Source organism: Neoarius graeffei, chromosome 13 (assembly GCF_027579695.1).
Source record: "Neoarius graeffei isolate fNeoGra1 chromosome 13, fNeoGra1.pri, whole genome shotgun sequence".
In the NCBI taxonomy this organism is placed as follows: Eukaryota; Metazoa; Chordata; class Actinopteri; order Siluriformes; family Ariidae; genus Neoarius; species Neoarius graeffei.
Window position 1 is genome coordinate 43,093,953 of NC_083581.1, and position 25,558 is coordinate 43,119,510.

At 41.3% G+C, this 25,558-nt stretch overlaps 1 protein-coding gene across 1 annotated transcript in view; it reads left to right on the forward strand.

The window, feature by feature from the left end:
• The window catches only part of znhit6 (zinc finger HIT-type containing 6), an 80,616-nt gene extending 56,226 nt beyond the window's left edge, over positions 1-24,390 (forward strand). The window contains exons 6-10 of the mRNA XM_060937768.1: positions 1,831-1,896; positions 2,254-2,334; positions 5,447-5,527; positions 18,551-18,675; positions 19,479-24,390. Coding sequence (XP_060793751.1) covers positions 1,831-1,896; positions 2,254-2,334; positions 5,447-5,527; positions 18,551-18,675; positions 19,479-23,458 — 4,333 coding nt within the window. The 3' untranslated portion in view covers positions 23,459-24,390. The remainder of the gene's footprint in view (positions 1-1,830; positions 1,897-2,253; positions 2,335-5,446; positions 5,528-18,550; positions 18,676-19,478) is intronic.
• Positions 24,391-25,558: the final 1,168 nt, after the last annotated feature.

Genomic DNA, 25,558 nt, shown 5'->3' on the forward strand with positions numbered 1-25,558 from the left:
ATCGCGCATATGACGGAATGTGCGAGGAAGCACGAGAGACTCTGCGTGTGTGCCTGTTCATGAAGTGCATGCTAGACAAAGAGCATCCTGATTGGTTTACAGACATCCCAACCTGCAGACCGGGGGGAAAAAAGTCCAATATATTATTATTTGTTGATATTATATTATGGTGCTCTGTGTTGTTCTCATTTATGTATTTAACAGCAGTATCAAAATACTCTGGTTCTTGAAATAAATGCACAGTAGTCATGAACAATGGTAACTACTCTCTTTTGCGTTATTTTTGACAGAAGTAAAATCAGGGGTAAAAGTAAGCCGGTCCTGGCCAGTCTGGCGTACCACTAAAATATTTGGCCGTACCGGAAAGAAAAATATACTGTCTCTGAAAAAAAAAATTGCACTTTCAGCATAACAACACACATACAGCATAACATAAATTTACCAAAAGCAACACGTTTTCCTCAATATACATTGCATATAACTCGTTCTGACCTGTCTCTGAATTCTGTCTGAAGTGAATTCCTTCCGTGTTTCACTCGACAGACAGCGTGCGAGAGAGTGCACAGAGCCACTGCTTCACCATCTTGCGCCAACGTGCGCAGCTGCTATCCAAAGTGTTTTAGTAGACAGAATGTCCAAAATGAAAAGTTAGTTTTCAACTGTTTAGCTAAAAAAAAATGTTATTAAAACGATTGTGTTGTTGAAAAGATGTTTGCAATTTATTTATAATCAAAAACTGATAAAGGTGGATGAAAGAGTGATAGTGTGATAAAGTACTATTCTAGTACTACTGAGTGATAAGAAGTCCTAGTGAATGCTTGATAAGTAGACAATAATAAATAATTAGGTGTATTTTTCGGCGCTCGCGCGCGTGCACTATGACCCAAAATAATAGTAACGGCAAGAAATAAGTTACTTTCACCCGAGTAAAATGCATACATGAACAAATTTTGGCGAGTTGATTTTCTGTTTGGCTAGTTACTTTGGAAGGTAACTCATCCGGCTGGCTGGTGAAAAAATATACGAATTTCGAGCCCTGTCTAATCCGATCCAGAGGTTAAATTTGAATTCAGTAGCTTTTGGTCTAATAAAATAATAATTGGGCGTCAGGGAAAATTCTTTTTATGACCTATACTTGAAAAACCTGAAAGTCAGTACAGCTTTAATTTTTAAGTGTAAAATCTCATCTCATCTCATTATCTCTAGCCGCTTTATCCTGTTCTACAGGGTCGCAGGCAAGCTGGAGCCTATCCCAGCTGACTACGGGCGAAAGGCGGGGTACACCCTGGACAAGTCGCCAGGTCATCACAGGGCTGACACATAGACACAGACAACCATTCACACTCACATTCACACCTACGGTCAATTTAGAGTCACCAGTTAACCTAACCTGCATGTCTTTGGACTGTGGGGGAAACCGGAGCACCCGGAGGAAACCCACGCGGACACGGGGAGAACATGCAAACTCCGCACAGAAAGGCCCTCGCCGGCCATGGGGCTCGAACCCAGGACCTTCTTGCTGTGAGGCGACAGCGCTAACCACTACACCACCGTGCTGCCCCTAAGTGTAAAATGTTAAGGTTATTTTATTTTTTCTAAATAACTTATCAGAAAATAGTATTTTATTTATTTATTTATTTAGGGAGACACTTTTTATTTATTTATTTTTATATATATATATATATATATATATATATATATATATATATATATATATATATATAAATAAATCAGTTATGATATATTTTTGTTGGATGGATGGATGGATGCTCATTAGAGAACCATAAAGCCATCAAACGAATCAGTGTCACTCCTCCTTTTGTCCTCTAGACAGAGGAAGCTGTTCTGGCACCTGAAGCTCATCTTCCCTCAGAGCAATGCAGAATACACTGACAGGTACGACACAACCTCTGACACTTTCCCACACAGTTCTCTCTGTCTCAATCACTCCATTTTGTCATGCTCTGTAGGGTTTCCCAAAAGCATCGTAGCACAAAGATCATCATTATTAAATGGTAGATCGAGCAGTACAATCAACACACTCTCCTAGTTAAGATGCTCTTAGTGTTAAGAGGCTTTTGGGAAACCCACCGCTGATCTGTTCTAATTATGAGCTCTAATCAGATCCAGAGGTTAATTTATTTTTAAGAATAATGTCTGTACATCATCGTTAAAGCAATTCTAGCTGATCTATGAGTACTTTTACTAAAAGCACAAATCATTGCTTTGCTCTCTCTCCTCCCCCCCCCTCAGAGTTCCAGAAGACAAAGTTCTTGGCAAGATCCTGAGCGACTACATCCACCCGACTGAATCAGATCCAGTCAAACGGCAGAAGTAAGATCCTCAGGCTCACCAAAAGTGGCTAAAATCACCATAAATTGTAGTTAGAGATTGGATATTCTGGTGGTGGAGCAACAATATTAAAAAAAAATCATTAGATAACAGAAAAAGCAAAAAAAGTGCCACCAGGAAACCTTCAAAACCTACTAAACTGAGTTGCAATGAATTAATTAGCATCTTTGAATCTGATTGGCTCGTCTGTTTTGTGATGCAGGAATCCCTGTTCAACACTTTGTTTGTTTGTTTGTTTTTCCAGTGCGATTTTCAGCTCCGGTTTAAAGGCGAACTGAAGTCATTTTTAAACTTGCTTTATTTCTTAACGTGTTATTCAATTACATTTTCGGTTTTATTAACCTTATTCTGTGACTCGTATTGGCATATTATATTACACTTAAGTCTTTTCGGTTTTTAGCCATGCTGAATGTAGTTCGTTTGGTCCATGGTAGGCGTCGCTTATCCGCGCGATCTACATGAGACTTGTGCGAGACTTCAAACGTGAAGTGTCAGCGCCGCCATTTTAAAAACTGTTTACGCAGCGGCCAGATCACCATATCATTCCAATTTGGATTAATTTCGAGATTTTCCAGCTTCATCAGTGATGGAGATTATTCCATGTGACTTCGAACCAACGTGGAGTAGAGAAGAGTTGGAAAGACGGCAGGATAAGGACTAGTCCGTCGCGCTGGTATTTACATCATCACTATCGGAAATTAAAACGTGCCAGATCAGGTGGCTGGTGGGTTTTCCAAATAATAAATACATGCATGTATTTTTGTAATAAATACATATTATACTGAGTGCATTTCCCACATAATCCTCACTAAGGTTTCGGACAGCACTACAAAATGGCGTCCCCACTATATAGCGCCCTATATAGTGAGTAGCGAGCGATTTTGATTCCTATCAAAACAAACAAAACTTCCGGCTTGATTACGTCAGCATTCGATGGAGGGCGCGCGCCTTTTGACAACGTTGGCAGATGTTGGTCACTTTGATTTCCGCTGTATGTTTTACTTCCGTCCTACGATGTCTCACACAGGTCTCAGCGACTCTCGTTTACAGCCATTGCTTTGACATATGGACTGATATATTACAGAGCGTATTTCAAACACTCATAACTTGCTATAGCAGCGACAAAATAGCTGTCAGAAATGCATTCCTACATTTTATAAAATGAGAAATAGAGTTTTGATGATGATGATGATGATAAATTTACCTTCAGTTCCTCTTTAAACAGCTTATAGTTTTTAGGGTTGACTTTATGATCTCACACTTGCTGAAGTGTGGAGCTAAAAACAGCCATTTACTTTACAAACTTTACAACATGTTGGAGACGCCTATGATCCTGATTTAGCTACAGCTATAAACCTCCCTTTGTTAAACCTCATAACTCGAGTTAGAAAAAAAAAATTTAAATGTCTGAAGAATTTTGGGATTAACGTAGCACACATCCGTCATCGCTCTTGTCCACGTGCGTCTTTTCAGTCTTTCCTGCGATTAATGGTGTCCTCAAAACAAAGAGATGGAAAGGGAGACAAATATAGCTCAGAGGCGGGTTTAGCGCTCCTGCAGAAGCCATTAGCTCAAACAATCCGTTCCAGTCCAAACCACAAACTTTCTATTAATGTTCTCTCTGTGCTCGTTACATAACGTGGAGCGAGAGCACAGCGCACATACCATACCCTTACACGATTACCAAGCCTCGGCCTGTCCAGAGCGTCCCACTGTTCCACCTGTCCACCAGGGGTTCTGGTCGACCTCAGGATTCCTCCGGAATGATTCATCATGCAAATAACTCAAAGGGCTCGGGACGGAACGCTGTGTGTTTGCACTCAGTGTCTCATGTGGCCAAGGCCAGGGATGTGATTGAGGACAGATGGATGAAGCTGAGGCTGGTGGAGGAGAGAAGAAGTGATGAAGTGTGTTTGTTCATACACACATCTTTCCTGCCTGTCCTCATCTCTCACCCGACACATCTCATCTCATCTCATTATCTCTAGCCGCTTTATCCTGTTCTACAGGGTCGCAGGCAAGCTGGAGCCTATCCCAGCTGACTACGGGCGAAAGGCGGGGTACACCCTGGACAAGTCGCCAGGTCATCACAGGGCTGACACATAGACAAACAACCATTCACACTCACATTCACACCTACGCTCAATTTAGAGCCACCAGTGAACCTAACCTGCATGTCTTTGGACTGTGGGGGAAACCGGAGCACCCGGAGGAAACCCACGCGGACACGGGGAGAACATGCAAACTCCGCACAGAAAGGCCCTCGCCGGCCACGGGGCTCGAACCCAGGACCTTCTTGCTGTGAGGCGACAGCGCTAACCACTACACCACCGTGCCGCCCCGACACATCTATATTTGGGTTATTAGTTAATACACAAGTCTTTATTTCTCTCTCTCTTTTCTCACTCACAGGAATATCATGATTATATATCAAGGCGGTTTGAGTTTTTTCATCTTTACAATAATATTTTTAGATTGTAGACCTTTAAATTTACAGTTTGCTTTGCTGGAAGTACCCAGATATTGTAACGCATATTGTTTATCATATGGTCGTGATGGTGTTTTTGTCATCTCGCCCTAAACGCAGCCATTTTTCTCTCTCTCTCTCTCCGTGTGTCTCTTCCTACTAATGAAGTGTGAACTGGTTCAGACGTTGTGCTGAACTGCCGTCTACAGGCTTTCCCTTCTTGCTAGCCTTGAAGCTCCAATCCCAAAACACCAGACATATTTTGGCTGATGAACATTTGGTTTTTGGTCGAAATGTTCTCTTAAAGCCACATGGCTGTGTGTTTTGTTTGCTCTGGCACAAGAACAGTCGAGTCTCTTCAAAGAAATATTTTAAGTTCTGCTTGTTTTATTCAGAGAACTGTTTATTTTTAACTGTCATTCTTTATCCAGGTTTCATCCTGAACTCTCATATTTGATTCATCATAAACATCTGTTTATAAAAACAATGTTCCTGGAGTGGTTATGAGATGTAATTACACTGTTCCAGCATCAGCTTATAAATAGTGACTGATCCTAGATCGGTATTTTGGGCCAAGTTGATTATTATTATTATTTTTTGTGTGGTTTCTTTTTTTTTTTTTTGCAGCTTGAAGATGTACGTTCTCACGCCCCTCGATCAGCTCGGTGTGTTTATGAAGTCGGAGCAGAGGCTACCCAACTCTCTGAAGTAAGTAAATCTTCGAGCCTTCTAGAGTAATCCGGAAATGTGCGACGATGGAGATAACGGTTAAAATCAACATCAGTATAATTTAGTAATTGCTGAAAACTTGCTAGGGGAGAATTTATTATTTTTATTTTTTTTTTATAAACAACGCCCTGATTGAGTCAATGAAGGCAGAGCTTCTGTTAAATTTGATCAGTCAGTTGCAAAATCCATCATCACTAGCCTTACTCAGGGTTCTCGAGATGATCTGAAGTAGCCGTCTTTAAAAAAAAAAAATGAGTAGGCAGCTCTGGAATTTGCAGCGGCAAAAGCGCAAAAATGCTAGGGAGGTCTCCCCCAGGCGTGCTCCCCCAGAAAATTTTTAAATTTGCATGCCTTCTGGTGCATTCTCAGCTAATGAATAATAAGTTACATTTATATAGTGCCTTTCTCAAACTCAAGGTTGCTTTACATAGGTCTTACTATTTCCCTGTAAAATACGTATGAGATTCCCCTCCGTGCGTGTGTGTGTGCTCTCAGTTCCCCTCTGTAGTACGCTCGGTAACACAGCTACATGGTGAGCTTATTTGGTGCATGTGTGATGTGGTATTGTATAGTTTTAATTTCAGCATAAATATTTGCACACAATTAGTTATTTATACTTTATGAAGCCTTAGTTAAGGGACCAGACATCTCTATGGGAAATTGGGCACTCCGGGTAGCTCCTGGATATGAAAATATTAATTACGATTTGTATGTAGAAACCTGTAGAAAATATAGACTTTATATTTATTTGGCCCACAGAAGGTTTTAGTTTATTTTTCGGTGGCATTTTGTGAAAACCGAGTGAAATCATGTGCAACAACCACCAACTGCGTCTTTACTGTCATCTGCTACGGCGTGGTCACATAGTCCGGCTCAGCCAATTGGCATGCACAAATCGATCAACAAATATGGCCTCGCTTCCGGTCAAGCTAGACCCGAATCGAAGACAGTTTGATGGTGGAATAATTGGATTTACAGCAAATTATGGGCAACAGGGACTATATAAATTGCTTGAACATTGAAAGTCAAGGGTTATTTTTATGCCTCCACCACTGTAAGGTGCAGGAGGCGTTATGTTTTCGGGTTGTCTGGCCGTGCGTGTGTGTCCGTCCTGAAACCTTGTGAACGCGATATCTCAAAGGCTAATGAAAGGAATTTCACCAAACTTTCACCATTTGTGCGCTTTGGGACAAACATGAACTGATTAGATTTTGAGGTTAAAAGGTCACAGGTCAAGATTACTGTGAGGTCAAATGTCCGTCCCCAAACTTTGTGAACACCATATCTCAAAGACTAATGAAAGGAATTTCACCAAACTTTCACCATTTGTGCACTTTGGGACAAAGATGAACTGATTAGATTTTGAGATCAAAAGGTCTAAGGTCAAAGTCACTGCGAGGTCAAATGTCTGTCCGAAAACCTTGTGAACACAATATCTCCAAGGCTGATACAAGTAATTTCACCAGGTCCAGATTACTGTGAAGTCAAATGTCCATCCCCAAATCACAACTTAAGGCGTGTAGTCTACCGGGTGGAGGCATCCCCATCGACACCGTTGGTGTCGAGTTCTGTCATGTTTTTTGTTTTTTCCTGGGATTGAGTAGCCGGTGCAGACCGTCTGTGTAGATGGAGAAAACCATCACTCGTCAGCGCTTGCGGATATGTCCGCTTACTTTTTAATTTTTTTTAAGCTTAATGTATAGTTTAATATAAAATCCTGGTTTTAATTACACAATCAACAACAGCATCACAGCTACCACTGAAAACATTGATCGTTTTCCTATTACAGTGCCTCCAGAAGTGCTTTATTACTCTTATACCTCAGCAATCTGTGACAACACATCATACGAACAACACATCATACGAACAGTACATCATATTTGTGATGCATTTATGTTACAGCGACTATAAACAGACGCATTCTTTTCTTGATATTAATAAGATGGAGCCCATTCTTGCAGCCCGTTACAGGATATTGAGTCAAAAATGCTCTTTAGTTCGTTCCAGGCATTTTAAGAAGCAGCAACGTTCACGAAAATCCGAGCTCCTGTTGGGTAATCACAAAGCAAAACTCCACTCATGGATTGGTTTACCCAGGAATTCCATAGTTGATGGAAAATAAATACGCTCAAACCTCATTTAAATTTTGTCCCCTTAACTCAGGTGTTCTTGAGCTGCCGAGTGTATCCACGGATCAAATCCCAGACCTGCTCCGATCCACATGCTCATGTTTTGCTTTGGTCTGGCAGGAGAAAAGTCCATTCTCTGCAAAATAAAGCCATGGTTTTATTCTGAGCATGCCTGTTATATTTAATGTGCATTTTAATTTTTTTTTTTTTTTGCTCTTTAAAGTGCTGGCTGTGTTTGCACGGTCACTGGCTGCTAGTTGCCGTGGTGACAAGCGGCTCCACCCCTTCTACCCACCGTAATGGTCCGTGCCTTCAGCAGTAGCCCGTGGGGTTCAAAGCCACTCGAGTGTAATAACAGGAAATTGGCAGAACTCATGCTAGCGTTCATTCCAAACACATGTACAGTGTGGTGTGTGTGTGGGGCTTTTTTTTTCCTTTGTTCCTTTTTTTCCCTCCTCGCTCGTTTTCTCATTTACAGAGGCCAGCGACTGCGAGGGAGGTACGTTCCAGAGTCTTGCTGATGTCAGCAGTTTAGGCGTTGAGTACAACTAATGAGCGAGAGAGACGAAGAAAATAATGCTCTGTTGAGAGGATTTGCAACACATGCACATCTTCCAAAGGACATTCTATATTACTTAAGTTTTCAGTTGGATTATGACAGCAGCCCGAACAGATCAGTGCCAGAGTATCGCTAGCTCACGTCAAGGCCTACGTCAATAGTTATGTCTCGGGTACAGGAGTATGAGAGAGGAATACAAACATGGAGTTGGAGGGAGGAAGAATGAAGAAGGCTGATTTATAGCTGGCAGGAAGAATGAGGAGGAGGAGCTCATGACGATGTGCATTTGTTGTCTTTGTGACAAATATGATGAAGATGTGCATTTCTGTGGAGTACAGGAATGTCTCTCAACACAACATTCTGGACACCACAGACATTTCCAAGACTCCACTCGGTGCATCTGGGCACTCGTCATCTGCACGTCCCGTTCGTTTGTTCCTGGACTGTATACACTGTACACAGGGTCTTGTTTATTGTTGTTCTTTGTATCTAATCTAAACACCACAAACACGAGTCGTTGGCGTCATCCATGACCCCCTTCTCTACATCTTACACACTCTGCAGCAGCTTCTTTTCCCAAACAGCCACAAACACTTACGTGATCAATCAGGTTTACGTCAGCAGCTGAACATAAAAAGGGAACGTGTTATTGCACATTTTATTCTATCCACATTCACTGGATATGAGCAGTCGCACACTCTGATTGGTTACTCTACTACTAGGCTATCAGCTCATATACCGTGAGTAGAGAAAAACCAAATGGCGGAGCGTGTTGCTGAACCGACCGAGGATGAAATAAAAACTCGACTCGAAAATAAAACCCCAAACAAAAAAGCAACAAAATATGGAATAAAATTATTTGATGGTAAGAATGTAGATTTTATTTAAGTATTATTATTATAGCATTTTTCGCAAATTGTTACGTCATTTCGCCGGTTTGTTTACATTCTAAGCGGAAATGATTTTGTCGGACATTTTGTATGAAGTTTTTATTTCTCGAATTTAAAAAAAAAAAAATGCTCCGTTTCTCAAAATCCAGTAAATGTGGATAGAATAAGAGTTATTCCACTCAATCTCGTCATGCATGGCCAACATGTACGATTGAATTTTATGGAATAACTGTTAAATATCCCACAATGCTCCTCAATTCTGGATTCTGATTGGTTGTCGGGTGTTGATTTTTAATTTTCTAGTGCAGCTGCAAATCCCAGGTTTGCATTAATGCACTATAAAGTTCTAATCCATTATCGATTCTGTAGTAACTCATTCACAGAGACCTGTACGGCTGAGGCGCCACATGAATGGATTAAAAACCTGTCTAATTGTTATGGTGTGTTTGTTTTTAGCATTTATGGAAAGAGTGTCCTTCCAGTGTCAGCGCTTCGTAACAGTCAGGGTAAAGTTATAACTTTTTAAGGTTTCTGACATCTTCAGGAGAGAAGTTTATGCTTTTGCTTTCAGGAACATGACAAGCTGCTGCTGCCTTTTTTTTTAAAAATTAACTTCAAGAAAGGGCGGCACGGTGGTGTAGTGGTTAGCGCTGTCGCCTCACAGCAAGAAGGTCCTGGGTTCGAGCCTCGGGGCCGGCGAGGGCCTTTCTGCATGAGTTTGCATGTTCTCCCCGTGTCCGCGTGGGTTTCCTCCGGGTGCTCCGGTTTCCCCCACAGTCCAAAGACATGCAGGTTAGGTTAACTGGTGACTCTAAATTGACCGTAGGTGTGAATGTGAGTGTGAATGGTTGTCTGTGTCTATGTGTCAGCCCTGTGATGACCTGGCGACTTGTCCAGGGTGTACCCCGCCTTTCGCCCGTAGTCAGCTGGGATAGGCTCCAGCTTGCCTGCGACCCTGTAGAACAGGATAAAGCGGCTAGAGATAATGAGATGAGATGAGAACTTCAAGAAAGAGAAGAAAGGGAGGCTGGTGAGGGAACGACTGTTTATAGCCGCTATAATAAGTGACAACAGGAACTAACTTGTTTTATGGACATTCAACACCTTTAAAGTTAGACGGCCTTTCAATTTCATAAAATCAGTGAAATTTAGTTCCCTCTGAAATTTGGTCCTTGTGATTTATATATGTTTATTTCTGTAATATCTTTAAAAAAAAAAAAAACCCAGGCCATTCTGTGGCTGAGAAGTTATGTAATTTGAGGGGATTCCCGAGCAAATAATGTGCATGAAATTGCTCGCATCGCGCAGGCAGAGGAAGTCTAGTGCGCGCATGCCCAGGTTTACCTTGACCGTGTACTAACACCGTTCCATCATTCTGTCGCTAAATGAACAGCCGATCACACCAAGGTGCTCGCTGACCGCCGATATTTTAGTTTGGTCCTGCGTTTCCTTTCCTTCACAAAATAACGGCTTTTCTTCTCACTTTCCGTTACTGTAGTCGGTCTTTCACGTTTCATTCGCACACTCGCGTCCTCCATTTTTCTCTCCTGCTTCAAATTTGTATCCCACAATGCCTTGCGTGAACGGGGAAAGCCCACCACGTGATGCATGACGTAGTGTCTTGAATTGGGTCATGTTGAAGCAGGGAAAAATAGCGGAGACTTTAGGGCCACATGGCCCTAAATTCATTCATTGTTTTATTTAAAAAATAATAATAAAATTGGAAGTCTTTGATTTGAATTCAGTAGCTTTCGGTCCACTAAGGGTTGTTTTACAATCAGGGTACGCAAGCTAAAAATCACATTTAACACTTATTATCTTCAATATCAAAAGGCTTGACTAAATAAACTTGGTTGTTTATTGTAGCCCTGTGATGGCTCTATTTACCATGCAAAAAAAATTTGGTGATAACGTTATTTTTGGTGAATGTATGTCATATTTAGCAAAATTACTCGTGTCATTTAGAAAAAGTGCTTTTTTGACCACAGGTAGCTCCAAAAGGGATGCACTTACATCATTCTTTATACCATAAAACTAATATTTGGTTCCATATCATTGGAAACATAGTTAAGTTTTAATGTTGAATGCCAGTAAGTTTTCAGACTATTTTGATCAAATTAGTATGTAATCGTGTCAAAAAAATGTCCTCTCCGAGACAGCTAATTTTTCAATATAAAATAACATATCTAAAATGATTATTTTCATAGGGCGGTGTAGTGGTTAGCGCTGTCGCCTCACAGCAAGAAGGTCCTGGGTTCGAGCCCCGGGGCCGGCGAGGGCCTTTCTGTGTGGAGTTTGCATGTTGTCCGCGTGGGTTTCCTCCGGGTGCTCCGGTTTCCCCCACAGTCCAAAGACATGCAGGTTAGGTTAACTGGTGACTCTAAATTGACCGTAGGTGTGAATGGTTGTCTGTGTCTATGTGTCAGCCCTGTGATGACCTGGCGACTTGTCCAGGGTGTACCCCGCCTTTCGCCCGTAGTCAGCTGGGATAGGCTCCAGCTTGCCTGCGACCCTGTAGAAGGATAAAGCAGCTAGAGATAATGAGATGAGATTATTTTCATCCTAAAATGTGGTCAAGATATTGGGACATAAATATTAGACACAACTAACACAAAGCTTACAGCCTTATATTTAAAAGCACTATGGAAGTAGTGGATTCTGAATTGTCAAAAAAAAAAAAAGTCCTCTCCGAGAATCACTTCATTTGTTTCTCCCAGCCCTGCTTAAAGCTACACTTAATCTCCTTTATCTTATAGCAGATTACACAAAACTACCATACACACACGTCAAGAAATTACCTGAAATCTGTTCTTTAACTTGTCCTTCACTTAAAAACTGGTACAAGAACCAGTTTGAATCAATTTGAATTTTGGGCCCCTGTGACACAAACTTTGTACCCTGATTGTAAAACAACCCCTAAACAAAAAATAATTGGGTGTTAGGGAAAATTCTTTTTATGACCTACACTTGAAAAATTTGAAAGGCAGTCTAGCTTTAACTGTAAACTGATGATAAAATGCATAACAGCATTGTTTAATACATGTAGAATTGAAATTGTTGTGGTAAAAGAGGAATAAAATACTTAGGGACATGCTGTTAAAGGAAAATAATCAACTTCAGATTGGTAACAGTAACTCGGTGTCATCACATGAACAACCTTTTTTTTTTTTCGGATATTCTACACTGTTAAATGTTAAAGAATGACGCATGCATTAGACTTAATCAGTGTAAAAAAAAAAAAAATGCAGTTGACCCATTGCTGTGGTATAAGAGAAATAAAGCACTAATAAAAACCACATATTGGAAAATGATCAGCTTTGGGACTGTAACAATAATAACTGTATGTATCTCATTTGTCATACTTACGATCATAAAAGATCATGCAGCTTTTTCACAAAGTGGCAGTGAATCTGTTTTTTTTTTTTTTTTTTCTTTAATTGATGTTTGTTAACATGATGTTAACGGCTCGCTCGTCAGCAGCAGCTTGGTGTACCGACCAGTGAAAAATCAACGCAAATCTAATGTAGGCTCCTCGATATCCCCCCCCCCCCAGTAATAGGGAATGTGTCCGTTTTCTTTTCCTCTGAATCATGTCCAAGCAACATGCACATCCTCAACCACCTACATATGTTAGAGAGTAGCTCCGCCCTCCCGCTCTTTTTCTTGCAAATACCCTGAACCTGTTAACGCTCTTTCAGCGAGTTATGGATCTGAATCACAGCCATTCACTAAGTTACTCCGGGTCGAGGCTGAACAGAGCGGCTCTTCTGCTCTGTAAACAGCTAAAAGCCCAGAGGTCCTGCCATGTTCATTCATACACACACACACACACACTTCACTTTAATACCACGGCTTAAACCTGAAATTTAGTGTGCTCTTAAGGCCAATTTATGCTGACAACCCAGTCCTCACAGATAGCGTCACAGACAGTGTCTGCGTAGCCCCCCCACCTTCGCAGATGCTCTGCGCGCACCTCCCAAAAATTGTGACCACCGCAGAAGCCTCGCAGACAGCGTCGCAGACAAGAGGGCTCTGATTGGTCCACTCTACATCCGCTGTACACGCACTTCCGCTTCCCTACTTTCCCGGTTTGGTTTGTTTTCACGACCGACATTTTTAAAAACACGAGCGAAGATGGAGCAGCACGAAGAGCGGTTGATCGAGGAAGTGAGGAAGTACGTACATCTATACGACTCCAGTTCTAGTCATTATAAGTAACCGGAGGATAAACACTCCACTAACCACACCCACCAACTACTCCTAGCGATTTCGCGACTTAGCGCCCCCTTGCGTTGTGCCGGTGAATAATATCATACACGCCTATACTCCCCGCTCAACGATAAATTACAACTGTCTGCGAAAAGCTATCTGCGAAAGCCTTGTCGCAAGAGCATGCAGAGGCCATTACTGGAAGAGCGTATAGATGTCGTCAGGTCATTCGCCACAGACAGCCTTATTTGTTTACTGTGTGGTAGATATTTGATTTTATTTATTTCCATTTTTTCTTTCACTGAAGGTTTGTGCTCCGTCAGAGCTGAAGTACAGCTGGCCTTCCTCAAACACACACACACACACACACACACACACACACACACACACACACACACACACACACAGAGTAAGAAATACAGCAGGAGGTGCTGAAAAACTATATATGAAAAATCCTGAAGACTGATCCTGTTAAATGCCCGTTTTCCACCAGAGCAGACGCACCACAGCGTTCCCTGGCCCAGGGAGAACATAGCTGTGGTCACAGGCTCGCTAACTCACCGACGCACACACGCTGAATGCCAGCTGTGTCCTGGCAGCTCTTTTAAAATGATCACTTATCACTGCTGTTTGCCAGAAGTTTTAAATCTCTTATGAATGCTGGAGCTTGTAAAGGCAGTGAAGTCTCCGCAAAGCCATTCACTCCCTGTTCATCGACACGTCGCTGGAGCTGGGAGCCGTTTACAGAAAGACCGGTTTGAGAGACATGAGCTATTGTGCAATTATGATTATCAACATCAAATCCTCAGGCAGCTGTACCACAGCACAGAGGAAGATGGAGTGGAGATGCTGCCTTTCATCACTTTTTTTTAGTGCTTTTAGATAATTGTTCTGAACCTGTAGCGTCTAGTGGCCACGCCCTTCCTCAGCCTGGTCATACCCATGGTGGTGGTGAATTGACTCGTCTCTGGTCTCTGACGTCACACGTTTCCAATCCTCCAGAACGAATTTTGCAGGACAAGAATGAAACAGTTCCAGATTAGACACTATCACTAGACATGCGGTTCAGTTAACATGGGGACGCCCTTGGGCTGAGGGGCCCTTGAGCAAGACACCTAACCCCTGACTGCTCCCCGGGCGCTGGAGCATAGCTGCCCATTGCTCTGAGTATGTGTGTGTATTCACTGCTTCAGATGGGTTAAATGCAGAGAGGAATTTTGCAAGTGTACATGTGATGAAAAGTTGCCTTTTTTTCTGCTTCGAACACTAAACAATCTGGATTTCAGCTTGATGAAATGAAAACAAATAGCTTACCACAAATTATGGCTTTTTCACTTCGAGCCTTCGTGTTTTTCTGATGAGGACCATGTTCTGGTCTTAAACAACTATAAACGATAGCAGTGAACTGGACCGTGTTCATCTGAATGGAGAGAATGAGGACAAATGAAAACCATATTCACTTTTTATCTAATACAAAAGCTCAACTCTATTTTTCAGTTTTGGAGAAATAAAATGATGAATGGCTGCCTCGCCAGCGATCCTAAACGGCATACCTGTTGATTGTTTTCCTGTAACAGCACAGCCAGAAGTCTTTTCCTCCACTTGCAGGATAGCAATCTGCCAGTGATTTTACAATTTTACGATCAGACAAACAAAATATTTATGACCTTTTTTTTTTCCCCCCCTCCCATTTTTAATCAAAAATTCAAACCTTTTAAGTATAAAATACTGTATGTAAGGAATAAAACACTATAGGGCATTTTGTTCTGGTAAAATAATCAACAACAAGGTGTGGTGTGAAAGCACAGTTCCTGTTAACAGACTAATGTTGATTATTTTCCAATAAGAGCATGCCAAAGTTGTGGTGTTTTTTAAATGCCTTTTTATCCCACAGCAACTTTCCAATTTTATATTTATTGAACATTGACACAGCATACTTTTATCTAATTGAGAAACTACAAAACAAGTTAGTTTAGAGCTGTTATTAGTATATCAGACCGAGGTCTTGACAGTACAAACTGAGCCGTAGGTGAGGTCCGTTTTATTTAAAAAAAAAAAAAGGCCTCGGTCTAATATTTTCCCGTAAAGACCGAGCAAGCGTGATTTAACAAGGAGTTTATTATATAGCCTTTTTATTTCTAAGATAAAAATAGACTGGCATTATAATGAGGCGAGACGCTGTTTTCAGTCACGTCATGTTTGTAGCATAGTTGAGTCACGTATGCAGAATAAACAGCTAGTGGTTTCAAAACTGAATTTTGGTTAGCGGTTTCTGAATGCTCTTCATTGCTCATTTCTTGAATAACTCCGTGACTCTTGTTTGTGTTTTGGCTGTTTTTGATTTCCAATTAATTAATAATAATAATATATTTTTGTTGTTTGTTTTTTGCAACATTGAAAGTCCGTAATCGCCCACGGGCATTACAGGAAAATTCTGCCTGACAAGGATTCAATCAGAGCGCACAAGTTTACCTGAAGTAGCTCATGCCATATACATAGTTTTCACTGACGTCACGGCATTCTGGGGAACGCTCTCCAGCCGCCATCTTGTGGGTCAAACAAAACAGACCATCGCCATTACCGGCTACGTTATCTTGGACGAATTTATGAAGTTATATAGTCAGTTTTCTGAAATAAAGACCAATGTCGGCAAAATCAAGCAAACAGAAGTATATAGATACATTAGACGACATCTCACGACAACGGTATGCAGCCAAACTGGCCTTGATTGGGGGAATTGACCCCTACGAAGTGGACAAAGATGCATTTTCAAGTGACTATGAAGGGCTGCCAAAGCCTGAAACTGCCAAAGCCTGCTCCAAAGCCTGAAACTGACTTCATCAAACTTTAAAGGCTGTCTGATATATACAACTTTATATATTCTAGCATTAAATAGACTGTTGAATGTTATGCAACCGTAATAAGTTGATTTAAACACAAATCAAATCATACAGAATAGACCTAAAATGTTTTTCAAAAATGACCCTTGCGTGAGTGAAGTGACGAGTGTCAAATAGAAACGTGACAAACAAGCGATATTAAGTGTACAATACAGTGTAAACGTACACTCAGCGGTTCCAGTTAGGCATTCTCCAGAGATCAGGCTTTTAGGCAGGATTTTTTTTTAGGGAGTCTAACTTTTTTGCAGGTGTCACTGTATGTGGCGAGGTGTAGCGGCGCGTTGAGCGCCGCTGGCACGAGTGTTTTAGGGGGTTCCGGGGGTACTCCCCCGGAAAATTTTGAAATTTCTAATGCTCTCAAATGCTATTTTTTGAGCTGGAGTTGCATATTAAGCATGACAAATTAGCTATAAAGCTTTCTGATCGCAGAATACTACATAAATAAAGCTTGTTGTAGCTGTGTTTGTCTCAGTCAGTAGTGCACCTATTGCAATTGCATTACATGTGACAACCAACCCCGAACACAGTGTGACAACCAACCCCGGCTGACCAGTTTTGCTTTCAAAGCCGCTAGCGTCCAAAGATTTAGTATAACAAAGAAAAAAACACACAGGAAATATGGCTAAGTCTTCAAACATTATAATGGTATTCGTTTTTTCAATAGAAACCCATTAATTACAAAGCTAGAAGGTAAAAACCAAGGTACTAAAAATTTACAGAAGAAAAAAAAAAACTTACATGAGTTCTCTTCTGAAAGAAGTTGGAAATCGTTGTTTGCCTTCCTCTTTTCTTCATTTTCTTCCTGTCATGCCCAAAAAACTCAGAAAAATCTATCTTCTATCTTCCTTACCAAATATCCCACATGTTCGTCCTTTTCACGTGCGTTCTTTGGAATCCCAGCATCCTTTAGAACGTGTCGTATTTGATTATTGTTTAGCCTACTAGAAATACTACCCGCCGGCTCGACTACCACACTCTCCACTACGTAGCCTGTAATGTTGGGAAAATCTGCATGAAAATGTGTTATTTACTGTTAAAAGGATTTATTCGGGATAAATAACATGTCAGGTAAGGCCGGTTTTCTATAGACTACATTCCACATTTAGCTGCGGCAATATAGTCTACGGCTATATTGTCTGGATATTTATGCCAGTGTCTCCTAGGCATACATCTTTTCCCCCTCTGCTCTGGGAACGCATATTACAAGTGCTTTGTACACCAAATTTATTTAATAACCCATTTATTTATAACGAGGGCTCTCACAACTTTGAAATTAGTGCAGCCATAGAAACGCGTGTTTCTGTAGCTCTGCGGCGGGTGCCTATATTTTGTACTCTGGGCTCGTGCTGTTGCTATGGTAACCCTGGGCGTCTTCGGGAAAGACAGCTGTCAAAGCGAGACTTCTGAAATTTCCAAAATGGCGGTGTCAACAAAGCTTGTAGATCCTCGGAAAGCTCAGACTCGGCGGTTTTTTAACATATTCAGCTAAGTTACCGGACATAACACGGGCGGAAATATTAGGGCGTCTTTAGGGCGTCGTACTAAAAAGTAGGGCGTCCAATTTCTTGTTTTTTTCAGTACAGGGCGTCGAAAAGACGCCCAGACGCCCCTCTATCTAAAAGCCTGCCAGAGATTGTTTACATGATGTTTTGGTTTCCAAAAACAAACTTAAACACAATTGATTGTTTATTTAAACAACTTGCCACTTATAAAATGATCGGAGCAGACTTTGCTGTGTTTGGAAGGCTGATAATCCTTGCGGTTGATTCTCGCAAGCCATAGATTTCTCCTTTGTATGCTGAGTTTCTTTGTTTGCTCGCCTTCGTGCTCCCGTACAGTGGGAATTCCATAAAAGCTCCGCTTGACGTCATCATCTGACCTATTACGACAGCCGTGAATACAACAGGTGTGCACCATTGCTAGCTTTAAATAGCCTGCTTGGGTTCTTTTGAAGACTTTGTACTTGCACGTTACAATGTGTGCTCAGTGACCCGTACTGTAAGCTTGACCCACAAGATGGCCGCCACTAGGGAATCCCCGACTCTGTGACGTCATGTGCAAACTATGTATAATAGAGAAAATTACTCAACACCTTCTGACCAATCACAATCCAGTAGCGAGATTGTGTGAGGGAGACATTCATAAATAAGTGGGAAATTTCAGTCACTGATTTGGAGACCAACACTGAGCAAATTATAAAGGAAAATAAAGAGAAGCTGAATTGATTGACCAGAAGCAGTACAACAGCTGAGAAGCGAGACTTGAGTTTGAATCTGAAATCATGTTCCTCTTCTGTGTTGGTTTGTTTTTTGCAGGTACCATGAGCTGGATTTGAAGAAAAGTCTCCGAGAGAACCTGATGTTCAAAACAGTGGTGGAGTACCCAGTGCTCCATGTGGTTGTAAAAGGGCATTGGGAGGAATACCGCGCTTGCATCCCAGGTAAAGCTCAACCCTGGGCCTGACTTGTTCTGCTCATGTGTGTTCAGCCAGCGTTTGTTCTGTCTTTCATCCCCACTTACTCATCGAAATGTCAACTAAACACACTCCCTCTGCTCTCAGGAGACGAATCCTGGCACCGCCGACGGGCTAAAAAGTGTCATCGTCCAAACACATGCTTCCTTTCAGTGACTGACACAATCCAGGCCTTATTCCTGACTGGAAAAAAGACTTGCGTAATTCGGTGGCTGTATTAAGCTGTTAATATCTCCATTAGCAAAGGCTTGGTCAGTGAGGACCGTACGCTGTGCGGGGAGATAACACTACGCACTGTTCTTCACATAAGAGGTAGAGGAAGAAGTAGTACTGTGAGGTTGTAATGAAGAGGAGTCAAATCTTTTCAGATTAGTTTTCTTAACATCTGTCTAAATGTTGTTGTTGGAGGACGTCTCCAATCCCACTCTGGTTCAAGATGTGAATTTTGACAGAGCGATTTTGACTCTGAATCGATTCACCTGTAGGAAGTGAATCAAACGTGCTGCATGTTTGCATTTTATAGATGTGAACGGAGCCAACGCACAGAGCTGTAGTGCTGCAGAAATGCCATGCGTTCTGTATGTTTGAGGAAATAAACGCACAAAAACGAGCAATTCTATCAATCTCATCCCTTCTTGATCAATGGCTCCGTGTTTTCTGTGCTTAGCTTTTGATCTGGATGTTTTTGTTAATAATGTACAGTGAGAAACAAACCCTAATGTCCTCTTGGTCTCATTGTCTAACTGAAATCTGATTTGTGTTTGTTTCAGACAGAAGCATCCTCTTGTCCCGTCCTCCTTCCTCTTCAGAAGCTCTGGGAGCTCCAGAGAGCCACAAAGCTGGAACAGAAAAGGAGTCAGCAGCACATTCGGATCTGGAGGAAGGAGAGATCCTAAGTGAGGATGAGGAGGATAATGTGAAGGACGATGATCAAAATGCCACCAGGAATGTCAGTAATGCAATCTTTGATGATGATGGTAGTGATGACGATGAGGTTGGCACTCCAAATCAATCAAAAACTAATGAAAATCTAACCAAAACGCTGGACGACACTCCACCCCCGTATCCTCTGAATGATCATGATGATGAAGTTGGCACGTCAAATCAATCAGCATGTAACCAGAATCTAACCAAGAAATTGGACGACCCTCCACATCCTCTAAATGATGATGATGATGATGATCACGATGATGAGGTCGGCACGTCAAATCAGTCAAAATCTAATGAGAATCTAACCATGAAATTGGACGACTCTGCACCTCCACATCCTCTAAATGATTATAATGATGATGAGCTTGGCACGTCAAATCAGTCAACATTTAACCAAACTCTAACCAAGAAATTGGACGACCCTCCACATCCTATAAATGATAATGATGAGGCCGGCACGTCAAATCAGTCAAAATCTAATGAAAATTTAACCAAGAATTTGGATGACCCTTCACATCCTATAAATGATCACAGTGATGAGGTTGGCATGTCAAATCAGTCAAAATCTAATGAAGATCTACCCATGGAATTGGATGACCTTCCACATCCTCAAAATGATCATCATGATGAGGTCGACATGTCAAACCTATCAAATTGTAACCAAAATCCAACCATAAAATTGGACGACCCTCCACATCCTCTAGACAATGGTGATCATGATGATGAGGCTGGCATGTCAGATCACTCAAAATCTAATGGAAATCTAACTAAGAAATTGGACGACCCTTCACCTCCACACCGTATCGTTGTTGATGAGGTTGGCATGTCAAATCAATCAAATTGTAACCAAACTCTAACTAGGAAATTGGATGACCCTCAACCTCCACAGCCTCTAAACAATGGTGAGGTTGGCATGTCAAATCACTCAAAATCCAATGAATATCTAACTAAGAAATTGGACGACCCTTCACCTGCACATCCTCTAAATGTTGATGACCACGATAATGAGGTTGGCACATCACATCACTCAAAATTTAATGAGAATCTAACCATGAAATCGGATGACCCTACACATCATAGTAATGATGATGAGGAGGAGGTTGGCACATCAGATCAATCAAATTGTAACCAAACTCTAACTAGGAAATTGGATGACCCTCCACAGCCTCTAAACAATGGTGATCATGATGATGAGGTTGGCATGTCAAATCACGCAAAATCTAATGAAAATCTAACCAAAAAATTGGATGACCTTTCACCTCCACATCCCATAAGTAGTGATGATGATGAGGAGGAGGTTGGCACGTCAAATCAATCAAAATCTAATGAAGACCTACCCATGGAATTGGATGACCCTCCAGATCCTCAGAATGATCATGATGAGGTCGACACGTCAAATCAATCAAATTGTAACCAAAATCTACCCATGAAATTGGACAACCCTTCACCTCCGCATCCTCTAAATGATAACGATGATCACGGTGATGAGGTTGGCACGTCAAATCGGTCAAACTCTAATGAGACTCTAACCATGAAATTGGACGACCCTTCACCTCCACATCCTATTGATGATGATGATGATCACGGTGATGAGGTTGGCACGTCAAATCAGTCAAAATCTAATGAAAATTTAACCAAGAATTTGGATGACCCTTCACATCCTATAAATGATCACAGTGATGAGGTTGGCACGTCAAATCAGTCAAAATCTAATGAAAATCTAACTAAGAAATTGGACGACCCTTCACCTCCACACCGTATCGTTGTTGATGAGGTTGGCATGTCAAATCAATCAAATTGTAACCAAACTCTAACTAGGAAATTGGATGACCCTCAACCTCCACAGCCTCTAAACAATGGTGATCACAATGATGAGGTTGGCATGTCAAATCACTCAAAATCCAATGAATATCTAACTAAGAAATTGGACGACCCTTCACCTGCACATCCTCTAAATGTTGATGACCACGATAATGAGGTTGGCACATCACATCACTCAAAATTTAATGAGAATCTAACCATGAAATTGGATGACCCTACACATCATAGTAATGATGATGAGGAGGAGGTTGGCACGTCAAATCAATCAAATTGTAACCAAACTCTAACTAGGAAATTGGATGACCCTCCACATCCACAGCCTCTAAACAATGGTGATCACGATGATGAGGTTGGCATGTCAGATCACTCAAAATCTAATGAAAATCTAACCAAAAAATTGGATGACCTTTCACCTCCACATCCCATAAGTGATGATGATGATGAGGAGGTTGGCACGTCAAATCAATCAAAATCTAATGAAGACCTACCCATGGAATTGGATGACCCTCCAGATCCTCAGAATGATCATGCTGAGGTCGACACGTCAAATCAATCAAATTGTAACCAAAATCTACCCATGAAATTGGACAACCCTTCACCTCCGCATCCTCTAAATGATAACGATGATCACGGTGATGAGGTTGGCACGTCAAATCGGTCAAACTCTAATGAGACTCTAACCATGAAATTGGACAACCCTTCACCTCCACATCCTATTGATGATGATGATGATGATGATCACAGTGATGAGGTTGGCATGTCAAATCAGTCAAAATCTAATGAAGATTTACTCATGGAATTGGATGACCTTCCACATCCTCAAAATGATCATCATGATGAGGTTGACATGTCAAATCTATCAAATTGTAACCAAAATCCAACCATAAAATTGGACGACCCTCCACATCCTCTAGACAATGGTGATCATGGTGATGAGGCTGGCACGTCAGATCACTCAAAATCTAATGAAAATCTAACTAAGAAATTGGACGACCCTTCACCTCCACACCGTATTGTTGTTGATGAGGTTGGCATGTCAGATCAATCAAATTGTAACCAAACTCTAACTAGGAAATTGGATGACCCTCAACCTCCACAGCCTCTAAACAATGGTGATCACAATGGTGAGGTTGGCATGTCAAATCACTCAAAATCCAATGAATATCTAACTAAGAAATTGGACGACCCTTCACCTCCACATCCTCTAAATGATCACAATAATGAGGTTGGCACGTCAAATCACTCAAAATTTAATGAGAATCTAACCATGAAATCGGATGACCCTACACATCATAGTAATGATGATGAGGAGGAGGTTGGCACGTCAAATCAATCAAATTGTAACCAAACTCTAACTAGGAAATTGGATGACCCGCCACAGCCTCTAAACAATGGTGATCATGATGATGAGGTTGGCATGTCAAATCATGCAAAATCTAATGAAAATCTAACCAAAAAATTGGATGACCTTTCACCTCCACATCCCATAAGTGATGATGATGATGAGGAGGAGGTTGGCACGTCAAATCAATCAAAATCTAATGAAGACCTACCCATGGAATTGGATGACCCTCCAGATCCTCAGAATGATCATGATGAGGTCGACACGTCAAATCAATCAAATTGTAACCAAAATCTACCCATGAAATTGGACAACCCTTCCCCTCCACATCCTATTGATGATGATGATCACGGTGATGAGGTTGGCACGTCAAATCAGTCAAAATCTAATGAAGATCTACCCATGGAATTGGATGACCCTCCACATCCTCAGAATGATCATGATGATGTTGGCACATCAAATCAATTAACATGTAACCAGAATCTAACCAAAAAATTGGATGACCCTCCACATCCTCTAAGTGATCACGACGATGAGCTTGACACATCACATCACTCAAAATCTAATGAAAAACTCATCGAGAAATTGAATGACCCTCCACATCCTCAAAATAATGAAAATCACGATGAGGTTGGCACATCAAATCAATCAGTCTAACCACAATCTAATAAAAAAATCCAACGACCCTCCACATCCTCTAAACGATGAAGATGATGACGCTATCGAAAACGCAGTAGACTCAGTGTGTTGTCTTCCTCCTCCTTCAAACACCACCATTCATGAGGATGTTGAAGGTCATCTTGGTGACCTTTATAGTCCCACTGTCCAGACTGCAGTATGCCCTCCTTCTTGCCGTGATGGTGACTCCATGGAAACGGATGATGTTCCTCTTCCCCTTCCTGATGGTAATGTTGAAGGTGGAATATGAAAGCATGAGCCTGTGTTGAAAATTGACATCATTGATGAGCAAAATGTGACTGTAATAAGCTTTTAATCCTCTTCTGTCACAGCAATAATCTGTTGATAGCAACTGTTATGGAACGTCTATGAAACTTATTCTCGCTTGTGTCATAGCAGCTATAAACAGACATTTCATCACCATCCTCTCTCCTCCTTCTCTCAAAGTTGATAAGGAAAAAAAAAGGAAAGTGTAAAGTCAGAAAACTTAGCTTGGACTGTTACCAAGCTCTGACACTGGAGAATCCTTCCATAAACGTTAAACATCTTACAGACGACGTCACCATGTTAACGATCACAAACAAATTAAAAACCGTGTGTAGAGCATCTGCTGTACAAGTGCCTGTGAAAGAGCTGTTACTGTAGAAACGATGACACATTAGGACGAGTACCTTAATTATAAACCCATGATTTGCACTGAAGTCAGAACGGCTGTCTGAGCCACCGTTTGTAGAAAATGAATCAACTCTTTCTGTCCAGAGTTGAGAATTCAGCAGTGGTGTTTAAGAGGTTTCCTGGTGGAAGAAAAAAATAAAAGACCTGCCAGCCAAAAAGCAGGATCAGGATTTTCCGAGTACTGTAAACACATGTAAAAGGTATACATAAGTAATAAAAAGCATTTTTTAAGTAAATGTGTACGGTAAACTGTCATTTCTGTGATATGAGATTGTAAAAAAAAAAAAAAAAGGCCGGCCTCACTTACCTGAGTTAGCAACTCGTGTGTGTGTGTGTGTGTGTGTGTTTGGAATTATTATTTTTTATTATTTATTTTTTTTTTTTTAAGTAAAAGTACAATCTGTGTACCACTATTGTTTCACCTCCCTAGTGAAGTGTGTATATGTGTACAGTTTACAAGCTGTAATTACTGCTACAGACATTTCTTCTGGATTGTGTGATGGAATTGCTCTGAGCCCCTGCTGTGGTGTGTGTGTGTTTTGTTTTTTTTTTTCGCCCCCCCCAACACCTGTAGGCATGTGTTCACTGTAGTTTTAGTCTTTCAGACAGGCGGCTCTTTGATATTTGAAAGTGATGGTACGTTTTCCAGCCTCCCGCTGGGACAGGAGCCGATGACCTCATGGCTCACTGCTGTGCTTCCCTTTACTGTGGTGAGAAAACGCAACCTGTCGCTGTGTGCGTCTGTCTGTTTGTCTGTCTGTCTGTCTGTCTGTTCATTTACTTGAGAGGTCTCAAAGTAATTTGTCTCTCTCACTTCCTGACTGTTTTTTCTTTGAGCAGGTTTGTCCTGTGATTTTTTTTTTTTTTTTTTTTTTTTTTTTTTTAATATTTATTTTCATGTAGGTAAAAATTTTATTGCAAAGAGCCTCAACTTTTTAAAACTGAAAGATTTAATGAAACCTTCAAATCCCAGCTAGGGATTGTCCAAGAGCTCCATAGCTGCTCCAGAATTTGGCTCAGGCTTTTCTAACAGCAGGCATGAGAAACGACTGGGGCTTTAAAGCTCTAAATGTGTGTACGTCATGTTTGAGGCTCACGCTGAGCTTGATTGGATTTTAATGAAGCAGCTACCATGTTGCCAGAAGCTTAGCAGCGGAACTCAATCTAGCATTACGATTTTGAGTGGCTGTGTTCCATGTAGCATTATGGGCTGGGAGCGTTAGCATTAAGCCTGATCATTTCCTTCCACTCATCTTCCCACCAAATCCTCTCTTCCACAGCGCCAATGTTCTTCTCGTGCCAGAGTTTTAGCTTTAAGTTAACAAACCCCAGGTTTCTGGCTGGACAAGCCAATAGCAACCGGGCTGTGCACGTTTTTAGCCAAGTTAAATTCCCAGTTTGCAT